General features: G+C 37.6%; 1 protein-coding gene across 2 annotated transcripts in view; it reads left to right on the forward strand.

Moving 5' to 3' along the window:
* The first annotated feature begins 3,756 nt into the window (after positions 1–3,756).
* cd44b (CD44 molecule (Indian blood group) b) overlaps positions 3,757–12,303 on the forward strand; it is a 176,085-nt gene continuing 167,538 nt past the window's right edge. Inside the window, exons 1-4 of one of the 2 annotated variants that reach the window (XM_051885248.1) lie at positions 3,786–4,012; positions 11,301–11,469; positions 11,559–11,695; positions 11,777–11,857. In XM_051885248.1, the coding sequence (XP_051741208.1) occupies positions 3,946–4,012; positions 11,301–11,469; positions 11,559–11,695; positions 11,777–11,857 (454 nt within the window). In that variant the 5' untranslated portion in view covers positions 3,786–3,945. Of the gene's footprint in view, positions 4,013–11,300; positions 11,470–11,558; positions 11,696–11,776; positions 11,858–12,303 lie in introns of both variants that reach the window. The other variant, XM_051885242.1, reaches the window with a different exon arrangement.

Consider the following 12,303-nt stretch of genomic DNA (forward strand, 5'->3'; position numbering starts at 1 on the left):
GAACAGATGAACGTGAATATGGCACGTTTATATTACGTTGGTTTTATACGTATCACTGCAGTTCTGATTTGAAATGTCCGGTGAGTGGCGCTAATGATCCATTACATTTAAAATTAACGTACCAAAAACACTACACCTAAACCTACCCAAAAGCAAATGTGACACAAAAAGCATTCGTAATCATGCCATTTTAGCTTGTTTTGATCTCTCTTACCATGACTCATCTTGCATGGGATTCATACCCAAGGCTTCCGCATCCTAAGTACAACTCTGTATCAGCTGAGCTACCAAGCAAACTTATTATGACTGAAAAGCGAAACATATGGAGCTGGTTAAGCGATGCCAAGTCTAAAATGTATTTGTTTACAAATCGCGCACTTTGGTAAAAGCTTTTTGAGATCATAACATAATATTTAGCAAGGAGACGTAAAAACAAGTCTTTTTTAATCCATAATCTGACCCTGTAATCGTAACTGTGTATGAAAACGATTTAAAGTGCTTACTGTTTTACTGCCTCTAGTGTTCATTTCTGTTGGAAACTGCAGTGATATGTATGTGTTTTGTGACTTGCAAAAATGTTACCACAAGTACGTCTTTCCATGAGACTAGATTGCCCAAAACACACCCATTACTCATTAAGAGACTAGGTACAACCCTTTTAGACCATACACCGGGCGTGCCGACCATTTTTTCCATTGTTAATCTAGCAAAAGTGGATTCGGACACGCCCTAAGTGCCCTGAGAGCCAATGTTTAATAATCAGAAATAATCTCTGTTTTTCTTCATCTACAGTATTTTCTGACATTGTTTTGAACTGTGCTGTATAGCTGTGTTTTGACGTGTGTTCATTGTCAAACTTACTAGTCAAAATACTAGTTTATTTTTAATTATTAAATAACGCTGTTATTTTAGATGAAAAAGTTAATTGAATATTATTGACAAAATATTTTAGTTTGTTAGTTTGTTGACAGCATGTTAAACTGTCATATGTGTAAAATGAATGTGCAAAGAAATAAAATCTCTGAAGCATCAGTGGATTTACACAAACTGATGCGGACAGTGATAGTGATAGAAAGTGATACTCCTACATGTAATTGTGCAACACAGGACACAGCAACACAAAGTGTCACAGAGTTTTGTAAAGAATTTCATATGTAGGCAGGTTATATTCATCTGTGTTCATGGACTGTGTTTGTTTTGAAGTGTGAGATGGCAGAAACCTGTAGGTTAGGGGGAATAACTGAATCAGATAAATGTGCAGTGGAGATGTATCACTGGAGATGTATGTGTGCTATTTAGAAACTCATTAGCACCTACTGAGCTGGTGCTTGGTTATATTTTTGTGTTACCATGGTGTTGCAAAACTGCAACCACTTCCTGTTTTTTTTTTTTTTTTTTCCAGTTCAGTCTGACTTTGTAAAACCCCAGTTCTCTCGAATCCTTCGTAAGATGTTTAATAATAATTATCCTTGTTTCAGCTCATTTTTAACATATTCCCGACTCTGAATAGCACTATGTAACTAATTCTAATTCTAATTAAAAAGTCCTAATTCTGAATTCATACAGTATGATAGCGTTGTGTTATAAATCTGAATTTGTTATTCACTGATAATAATCATATCTCATGTTCATATGTAGACATGGTGTGTGAATAAACGACTATCGTGTCTTGTAACTACAGAAATAGGAATAGCTTGTCATAACGTGCACTTATTAATAGTGATGTTCATTTCAACATTTTCTACCCAGCTAACAGGAAGCTGTCAGGTGTCATCTGTGTTTTCTGTTACTAGTTTTGCCTGAGTTCCTGTGTGCCCCGGTTGCCCTTTTGTGTGCTCATTTCTTTCACAACAACCCATTGTGTTCACCTGTGTCTGGTTTAGCTCCATCATTCGCTCTATTTAAACCCTCAGTTCAGTTCAGGCCTCTGTCTGGTGTCTTCAGTGTTTAATGTCGGTTCTGCTAGTTTTCTTCTGAGTCTACAGTGCCAATTTTGTTTCATCTAATAAAGAATGACTGCTGTGCATAGATAGATCCTGCCTTTATAGGAACCGACCCGTGACCGGGAACGTTCTCTCAAAAGTTCTTCCAGCAACATTAATAAGACTTTTGTTCAAAGTTATCTGCTCTTAATAATGTTCTCAAAATGTTAGCACAAAAACATTATTTATACGTCATTCATCATTTTAAGCAAGCAATACAGTAATTTTTAAAGAATAGTTGAGTTAAATAAAACGACCCAGCAGGTTGGGCAAACATTTAACCCAACCGCTGGGTTAAAAACAACCCAAGTTGGGTTGAAAATGGACAAACCCAGTGGTTGGGTTGAATGTTTGCCCAACCTTCTGGGTCGTTTTATTTAACTATTCATTAAAATTACTGTTTTGTTTGCTTAAAATGAACATAAAGTATGTTATACATTAACATTTAATACATAAACATTTATTATTAAGTTTAATGAATAATAATTAAACAATAAACATGTATTAAATTGCTTATTAATAAATGTTCACCTTTTGATTATTATTGTTGCCTCTAGTAATTATGTCTGGTTTTTAATTGCCAATCTATTTTGGGTTCATTTTAAGATGGATATATAGTCATTTTTAAACAATAGTTGAGGTAAATAAAACTACCCACAAGGTTGGGCAAACATTTAACCCAACCGCTGGGTTTATCCATTTTCAATCCAACTTGGGTTGTTTTTAACCCAGCATTTTTTTTAGTGAAGGAACAAAAAAAAAGTTTTTAAAATGTCAAAATAGAATGTTTTCAGAGAACATTCAGAAATAACGTTTTCATAACTTAATAGGAATATTAGAAAAACGTTCTAAGAACATATCTTACTAGCTGGTCAGTATATTTTTAAAATCAAAAGATCAGCTCACATAAGTCAATGCAATGTGAACAAACTTCAACAAGTGTAATTTTATCAATTAACATTAACAAATATTCATAAATGCTCTAAAAAATATATTGCTCATTTTTAGTTAGCTAATGCATGAACATATAGGGGACAGTTTAACAAATGTGAGGTGAATAAAGTGTAAAGTGTAGACTTATCTTTACTGAATAAGATGTTTTGGAATTTGTATGTACATTTGTTTTTGTGTTTATAGCTCGCATCACCATAGCAACGGTAGTAATCATAACAGTATCAACAGCAACAGCTCTGTACAGGAAGTGAGAGGAGAGACGATGTAAAGTACTTTCTGGTGATGTCTTGTTTACTCAGTATCATAACAACACTGATGACCCGACAAAACAACAGCAGTAATATAACACTATATTCAAAACTCTACATGTAAACACAGAGCTGCTTCTGTTTTTCATGAGATGATGAGAAGCCTGAAAACAGCTAAAACTGCTTCGTCTGTTCATGTTGTAGCTTTACTAATGCCTTCCTGTTATGAATCTTGCTCTGAAAGCTCATCTCAGTTTTATCTCATGTAATTCATGTGGGTAATGGATGTGCTGCTTCTTGTACTGATTGAAAAAAAATCACTGTAATATATTGAAGAGTTATTACTGTAATGAGAGTTTGGGGGCAATGAAACAAATCTTAATCATCACTAAGTAGGCTTAATTTTCTTTATGTATTTATAGACATGTGACCTGGATATGTTCTATTTTTGTGAGATAAATGGGATCATTGTGTAAGCTGACAGTATTTTGAAAGTACTTTGACATTCAAGTTTCCAGGATGAATCAGGAATCATGGCAGTCAGTGACGTACAGATAAACATATTCACTGTCTGAACACACTGAAGGAGAGAGAGAGACAGAGAGCGGTTGAGGGAGGAGTAGAAGGGAGTGTTCAAACATGCACCACCCTTTCCTCTCATCTCTATTAGAGCGGACACTGAAACCTCACCTCACAATACTTCAAATTTACAGCAAACTCTATCCCAGCTCTATTCTACAACAACCTCTGCGGTCATCAGGATGTGGATGGTACTGCTGGGACTCGTGTCTGGATTACTGGCCTCCTCCAGATCAGAGGCGACCACAGGTGAGAAAACTCGTCAGAGGGATCATGACTTTGTGTATTTTTGACTATGATTGGAGCAGCGCTGTTGCTTGTGTATGTGTACAGTTAAACTCACTCCTGAAGAGAACAGGATATGCAGCTGAAAACTTCAGCATCTCAAGAGCAAACCAGCAGAGAGTTTAGGCTGTTTAAAAACCCAGTCGAATGGAAAGAATAAATCAATGTGAGAGAAATGAAATGGTGCGGAATGTGTAATGTTGTTTGCAGATTGTTCCTCACTTGAAGTCTTTGAGCATCTCTTTGTGTTGTACCACATATGCAGGAAATGAAAGCTCAACCCCCCCCCCAAAAAAACAGTTTTCGCAAGACTCGGCGGTCACTGTGGTAACATTTTGTTCTAAAGATTGTCACTAGTTCTTGAAAACCTTGATACTTGACTTGCCAAATGTAAGTTGGATGGATAAATCTGTGCTTTGCTGCTGAGCTGTATTGTTTTATATCATGATGTCTTTTTCACATCTTTCACCACCTCTGAGGTTCTTTGTGACTGAAATACCAATAAATACCTACATGGAGAACAAAACGAAAGTAGTCAATGCCACAGTCAGCCACTAAACCATCTCTGATTTACTTTGTTCTCTGTCACTTTGACTGGAGTTGTTGACATGTTTTATGTAAAAACTCAGCATGAAAGATGTCAAAGTGTGTTTGTGTTGAGGGAATGCTGAGAAACTCTTTGTTGGTTGGAGAGACATGCTACTGGGCAGCTGTAAATTTCAGCATTTCAAAAGAAAACCAGCGAGAGTTTCAATAGTATCAAAAGTGAATAAAAACGACTGTCCAGATTTTTCCTCCTGTTAGCATCTCTGTGTGTAGTAGAGCTTGTTCTCAGCCCATCAAACGATTATCCCTCTCTCTACAACCCAAATTCTGGAAATGTTGGGACGTTTTTTAAATTTGAATAAAATAAAAAGTAAAAGATTTTCAAATCACATGAGCCAATATTTTATTCACAATAGAACATAGATAACATAACAAATGTTTAAACTGAGAAATCAGGTTTTGCATTGTCCTGCTGAAATACACAAGGCCTTCCCTGAAATAGACGTCGTCTGTAGGGGAGCATACGTTGCTCTAAAAACTAAAAACAGCATTCATAGTGCCTTCCAAAACATGCAAGCTGCCCTATATCGTATGCACTTATGCACCCCCGTACCATCAGAGATGCTGGCTTTTGAACTGAACAGCTGATGACACGCTGGAAGGTCTCCGTCCTCTTTAGCCTGGAGGACACGGCGTCCGTGATGTCAAATTTGGACTCGTCTGACCATAGAACACTTTTCCACTTTGAAAGAGTCCATTTTAAATGAGCCTTGGCCCACAGGACACGACGGCGCTTCTGGACCATGTTCACATATGGCTTCCTTTTTGCACGATAGAGCTTTAGTTGGCAAAAGAAAACCAGCGAGAGTTTCAGATGGCACGGCGGATTGTGTTTATCGACAGTGGTTTCTGGAAGTATTCCTGGGCCCATTTAGTAATGTCATTGACACAATCATGCCGATGAGTGATGCAGTGTCGTCTGAGGGCTCGAAGATCACGGGCATCCAATAAAGGTCTTCGGCCTTGTCCCTTACGCACAGAGATTTCTCCAGTTTCTCTGAATCTTTTGATGATGTTATGCACTGTAGATGATGAGATTTGCAAAGCCTTTGCAATTTGACGTTGAGGAACATTGTTTTTAAAATATTCCACAATCTTTTTACGCACTCTTTCACAGCTCTGCCCATCTCTACTTCTGAGAGACTCTGCCTCTCTAAGACATCCCTTTTATAGATAATCATGTTACAGACCTGATATCAATTAACTTGATTAGTTGCTAGATGTTCTCCCAGCTGAATCTTTTCAAAATGTCTTGCTTTTTCAGCCATTTGTTGCCCCCGTGCCAACTTTTTTGAGACCTGTAGCAGGCATCAAATTGGAAATGAGCTCATTTAGTGGATAAAAGTGTAAAATTTCTCAGTTTAAACATGTGTTATGTTATTTATGTTCTATTGTGAATAAAATATTGGCTCATGTGATTTGAAAGTCTTTTAGTTTTCATTTTATTCAAATTTAAAAAAACGTTCAACATTTCCTTAATTTGAGTTGTAGATAGATACACATCTTCATACACCCACATGCTAACCTTCATCATCGGAAGAGAACAGGAAAACTGAACTTCTAAGAAAACAACAGTATCTTACACAATAACTGGACTTTACTGTGTGACAGTGATATTAAGTCAAGTTGCCCTTTATGACCAGTAATAATGTCATGTTAAATAAATTCAGAAACATTTTGAAAGTGGGAAAATTACTGTAGTCTTAGGCCATGGCCAACAAAATTGTAAGTAGTGGCTGTGGCTTTAAACTCTTGAACACAATGTAGAAATCCTGTTGTAGTCCTTACATCACCTCAGTCATCTCTGAAGAGTGAGTCTTATACTTTGCTGAAAGCTGCTTTTAAGAATTTTAAACACTCAAGTCAAAGCTTAAGACTATTTATAAGAGCATTTCTGAGAGGTTTTATACAAACACATTGGAAACTTTTGCAAAATAGTCACTGGAGTTTTGCCAAATCAACAAAAGTTGTGCAGGAAGATTTTTTGGGAGTTCATGGGTTAATCAAAATCAAAAGCCCAGCAGCTGATTATAATTCTGATAATAATTCTGGATGACTGAAAATTATAAAATTTGGTATTTTCATTTAGGGTGTTTACCATATTTTGTGAGATTCAGCCACAAGGTGACACTATAGTAAGATAATTTTTGATTATAACCATAAGGGCTGGAATAAAATGATGTTTTCTTCTAAGTCCTAAGTCCTATTATTCCAAAAAAATATTCAATGTATGGACAGTTAATACTTCAAAATACTAACACTAATGTACCTGTTAGTGTTTGCTGATAGTAACACTGAATAAAACAATACCACATCTGATGATTTTAAAACATATTTACTTAAAATTAAATGCATTTAGAAAACAGCAACAAATATTGAAAAACATAAAACTCACAGCAATATCACTGCTACATCAAATATTTCATCTATATTTCATCTAAATTTCCCCCTTACCGCCAGAAAAACTTGAAGAATCATAAACGTATATAATTGGCAGGTTTATTATGAAAAAAAATATAAACGTTAAAAAAAATGAAAAATTAGGAGAATGAAATTGTGAACAACTTACTGCCACTGTGTAAATAATATGTAATCCATAAAAAAGTAACTGTAGTCTGATTACAAGTATTTTAAAAAAAATAGTTTACTTTAATTACAAGTACTTGGTTTTTGGAATCTGATTACGTAATCCAGAGTACATATAATCTGTTGCTACCCAGCTCTGCCAACACTGTACGATACAGCAGTAACATGTATGCTCTGTTTTGGTTTAGTTTCATTGTGTTCTGGTTTGCCTGGGTTCCCTAGTTAGATTCTTTGGTGGTAATTAGTTCTATGCAGCTGTTTCTGTTCAGTTGATCCTTCTGGCTTGTATTTAAGCCCTCAGTTTCCTTTGTTTCATTGTCCAGTATTGTTTTGTATTGGTTATTTCCTCAGCATCTTCCCTGTGATTCTCCTACATGTTCCTAGTCGAATTTACTATTAAAGGCTGCTTTTGTTATCCTTTGTGATCGTGCGCTTACTACAGCCTACACAGAACCTGACAACAATGTACTGTGTGTGTGTGATTCATTGTTTAATATAAACTGTCACGATTATGTTCTGTTTAGTTAGTTCCTGTTGTGCCTGTGTGAGTTCCCGTTAGTTTCTATTATTACAGATTAGTTCATCTTTGTCCAGGTGTTCCCGTGTAGTTCCCTCATTTATTATATGTATATATACTCCCTGTACTCTTCTGTTCAGTCCTTTGTCAGTTATCGTCTCGTATAATGTTATACTCCTCCGGCATTTCCAGAACAGTCTATTTTGAAGTGTTATCTGTTGTTTGTATTACTTAAAACTCAAAACCTGACATAAACAGGGTCTGGCACTATTTTTTCCACAAATGTTCCCAAACAATTTTCTTATAACAAACCTATCTGCTCTAAAATGCATTTTTAGTACCGAGCCATGTTGGGGGATAAGAAAATTAATTAAACACAATTTTACTAATGTTGGCCACTTTCAATTGTGCTGTAAAATGTTGTATTTTATGAATCTATTGCCGTATTGTCATGAACCATGTCATTGGCACTTTTTCCTGAGGTTACCTCAGAATGCAATTAGCATCATGAATACTGTGATATGGTCAGCTACAGTATTACACACACATCTGGACACAGCTTTTAATGTAACTAATTTTTAAAAACAATTCAAGAATAAAGATGACTGCCATTTTCTTGATAACTTCATGTATTCTTGTATAGAATCTGCAATCGTCTCTTGATCATTCTATGACATTTACAGTGATAGCAAAGTTCAGCCAAGACCACATGAACCAGAAAAGTTTTCTGCAGAACTGCCTTAACAGCTGATTTGAGCTGATCTGATAGATTGGGGAAGGGTGAGAGAGTGGGTCACTTCCTGTGACATGGTAAACCTCAACTATTATCTGCCAAGTTCTATCTAGTATACTATAACCGTCACTCAATAAGGGAGCATATAGCGCTGCTTTAAACCCCAATCTGACAATTGGGGAGGGCAATGGGTGAGATAATGGGCCACTTCTTGTGGCTTAGTTCACTTCAGCTCTCACCTGCCAAGCTTTATACTCATACCTACACAGGAGCACAGTCCTTCTTTAATCCCCAGTCAATGAATTGTGTAGGGTGACGGATGAGAGAGTGGGCCGTGACTTGACCACACCAGCTCTCACCTGTCAGGCTCCATACAGTTATTCACAAGGGTGCATAGTAGGGACTATGGCCCTTTTTCACCTGGTATTAAGTTGCATTTTGGTTGATCGGATCACAAGTGGACAACACTAAATACAGGTGTAAACGAGGTCTAAAACGTTTTAAGCTTGTCTACTTTCGACCACCTCCAGAGATAGTCAAAAACGCATTTGACCGGATTGCGTTCGTAGTGGAAATGCTCACGTGGTTGAATGTGTTCGAACAGCCTCAAAAGACGCCTACTCTCTGCCTACTGACCCAGCGCATAAAAATTATGGAAAGTGCGCTAGCCAGATGAGATTTAAACTTTGTCGGCTGAAGACCCAAGTTTGGTTTGAAGACCAAATGTACCAAACACAATGTTCTCTCACCATTTCCAACACGCACTCAACACATTCGGCCGGTCTTGTGGCTGTCAGTGCAGAAACGAAAGCTGATGCTCTCCGTGTGTTTTTCTGTCATCTTCGTTGTGTTCATATGTAAATTGTGAGAGCTTATTTTGTCCATTAGATCGAAAGATCTGAAAAAATGTACCCGCCCATAGAGCCTTCTTTTGAAGAAATCAGGACAGAAGTGGTTGAAAGTGAACAAAAGAGACAGATCAAAATACCAGGTGTAAACTGCCTAAAAGTCACAATCTACTACTGCTCTCACTCCCCCTTTCCTGTTTTTAAAAGGCGTACTGAAGCTGTATTTTACCTTCCAGCTTAATGCCCTGGAGGGTTTAAAAATAACAAAATGGAACACTTACAGTGATGAAATTCACCTTTTGTCATAATAACCTATGCAGGAAACTGATGGGAAAGCAAACGCCTAAGTGAGTACAACCACATATGCTTTGCCCACCAGCCACGATTAAAGGCAAGACGGGAGCCTTCAGTGCGGATGCCGACCCAGGAGAAAGATAGCCAGCGAGGTTCTACCTGGGGAATCCTCACATATGCCTGAATAATTTGAATGTGCTGAGGCAACTACATGAGCGGTATAAGGATTTCTCCACGAGCCTCACACCTCAGTGTGCAGGTCCAGGAGAAATGGAAGGCTCACCGGAGAGGGATGCTTATGACCCAACAGGAATCGCTCTTCCAAACAGCTATGAGCGACATCCTGCTTTAAATCAGACCAGTTTAAACTTAGTCTAGCCATAGTGCGGGTCATAGGCTCCACAAACTTTTCATATGCGGGGCTAGCAAGGGAGAAGTTGGACTCGCTGGTAATATCCAACTCAACTGCCTCCACATCTAGTTCCTTAGAAGTACAAGCCATACTCTCAGCCAAGTTGGAAGAGGCCGCAGAGCAGGCTTCCAGATCGGGTATGAGAGCCTTGGAGATAGCACACAAATCTTGCAAAAGAGAAACCACCTCGAGCTCCTCTGCCAGCTCCACCTGCAATCCCTACGATCATAGTAGTCACGCTGCCTCAGCAAATGCAGGGCCAGAACTATGAGGTGTGGACGCTTGAATCCCATCTCTCGCAAAGAGAGCCAAGCAGGAGCAGAGATTACTAACTGTGAACTTGTCACAACAAGACACAGATTATAAAATCATTATAAAGTGTGGACATGGCGATGCACACGATCTGAATTGCTGCTTTGTGCTCACCATTATTCTCTTTTTTTTTTGCAAGACACACACACTTCACAGACAGCACACAGACAAAGTGACTTCCTGAAGACAACAAAGGTGATGATGTGTAATGCAAGCACTCTTTTATATGCATGGGTGCTACATGTGACATCATAGGACTACTGTCAGCCAGTGAGACTGGCGTGATTTCACACATGCTTCAGACACCGGGTTCCCCATAGCGCCAACATCTGATGCTGCGTTGAGCATTGAACCTTGTAATTTGAGTTCAGGACACAAGCACATCAGTTTGGTCACAGGAGTCCAGTTAATAAGATTAATAACATGCAAAATGATCCTCCAAAACCACTGTTAGTATTTTAAGCTATGCTAAGCTTCCTTACATTGGGGTTCTATTAGTTCCTCATTATTCTGTGCATTTATAGCCCTCTGTTTAATTTGTCATGTGTTGGTTTTAATGTTTAAACTGTTGTGCCTTATTTGTTTTCTGGAATCTCTTCATCTTTTTTTGTTTGAATAAATCAGTCTGCGATTAGATCCATGTCTTAACTACTCCATCCACTCTAGCACCGTAACCTCTAGACTTGACCAGATTAATGTGAAGTGTTATTAATTGGTCCCCAAAGCTCTTGACCTTTATGCAGGTCTCTGTGTTATCAGCTCCTTTCCCTCTTTAAGATTAAAGATTTTTTATGCTCAAATCTGCTCTAAACCTTTGTCCTCTGTTACTGTTTCCTTTCTCTTACTTTGTCTGGTATGCTTTTCAGAAATTCTCGTGTTCTAGAATGCCACTATATAAATATAATTCATTTATTTCTGTTATTTCTGCCCTGTTTGTCTTTCAGCGGTGAGTGCACGGAGCTGCAGCTATGTTGGAGTGTTTCATTTACAAGGGAAAAATCGCTATAGTCTGACGTTTGAGATGGCCCAGAGCTTGTGTGAGGATTTGTCTTCTTCATTAGCCAATATGGAGCAGGTGGAGGAAGCCTATAACAATGGACTACAGACATGCAGGTTAGACATTCAACTGAACATCACTAACTGACTTCATCAAACATGCAGAATCATCATCAACTTCAGGTCCACCTGTATTTTCTCTGCAGGTATGGCTGGGTAAACAGCACAGAGCTGGTGATTCTCCGTCACAAGATAAACTCGCTCTGTGCTGGCGGCAAAACTGGCATCGTCAAGAAGATTCAAGACGGAAAGAAATATGACGCCTTCTGTTACGATGCTACAGGTTTGATTTGTGCAACATGGTGTATGTTTTAGTCAACTCATGATCAACTGTCTATTTAACTAAACATTACATTTTAAACAGATTTGTCAGTGAAGAACTGTAGAGCTGAGATCACTGAGATTATAAATAAAACAGATGTCAACTCTACCACACCATCTACAGGTATAACATTTTACATTTATGCATTTTGAAGACACTTTTATCTGAAAGATCGTACAGTGTAATAGCCTGTTAACTGTTAGTGTGCCAGTAGCAGGACAGTAATTTATTACCTTTTTCCCCTATCACATGTTTTAGTAATAATCATAAATGGTACCATTAGAAAGCTTTAACACTCAAAATTCATCCTGAGAAAACCGTATTGTTAGTTGACATATAGTTGCAAAGTTACTTGTAGTTAGTTGAATCCATCGAAATAAGGTGTTACTGTTGTTTACTTTGGCATAATTTTAATAAAGTGATAACCTGCAGTAACCTTTTCTGGCATATTAAAAAAGAATCTTAACATTAACAGAACATTGAGTAACATTACACATGAAAAATTAAAAATATACAAAATAATATTAAAATAATGTAAGTCAATATTTGAGTAGGTTATGTCATTTGTT

Source organism: Ctenopharyngodon idella, chromosome 24, assembly GCF_019924925.1.
Source record: "Ctenopharyngodon idella isolate HZGC_01 chromosome 24, HZGC01, whole genome shotgun sequence".
Taxonomy (NCBI): domain Eukaryota; kingdom Metazoa; phylum Chordata; class Actinopteri; order Cypriniformes; family Xenocyprididae; genus Ctenopharyngodon; species Ctenopharyngodon idella.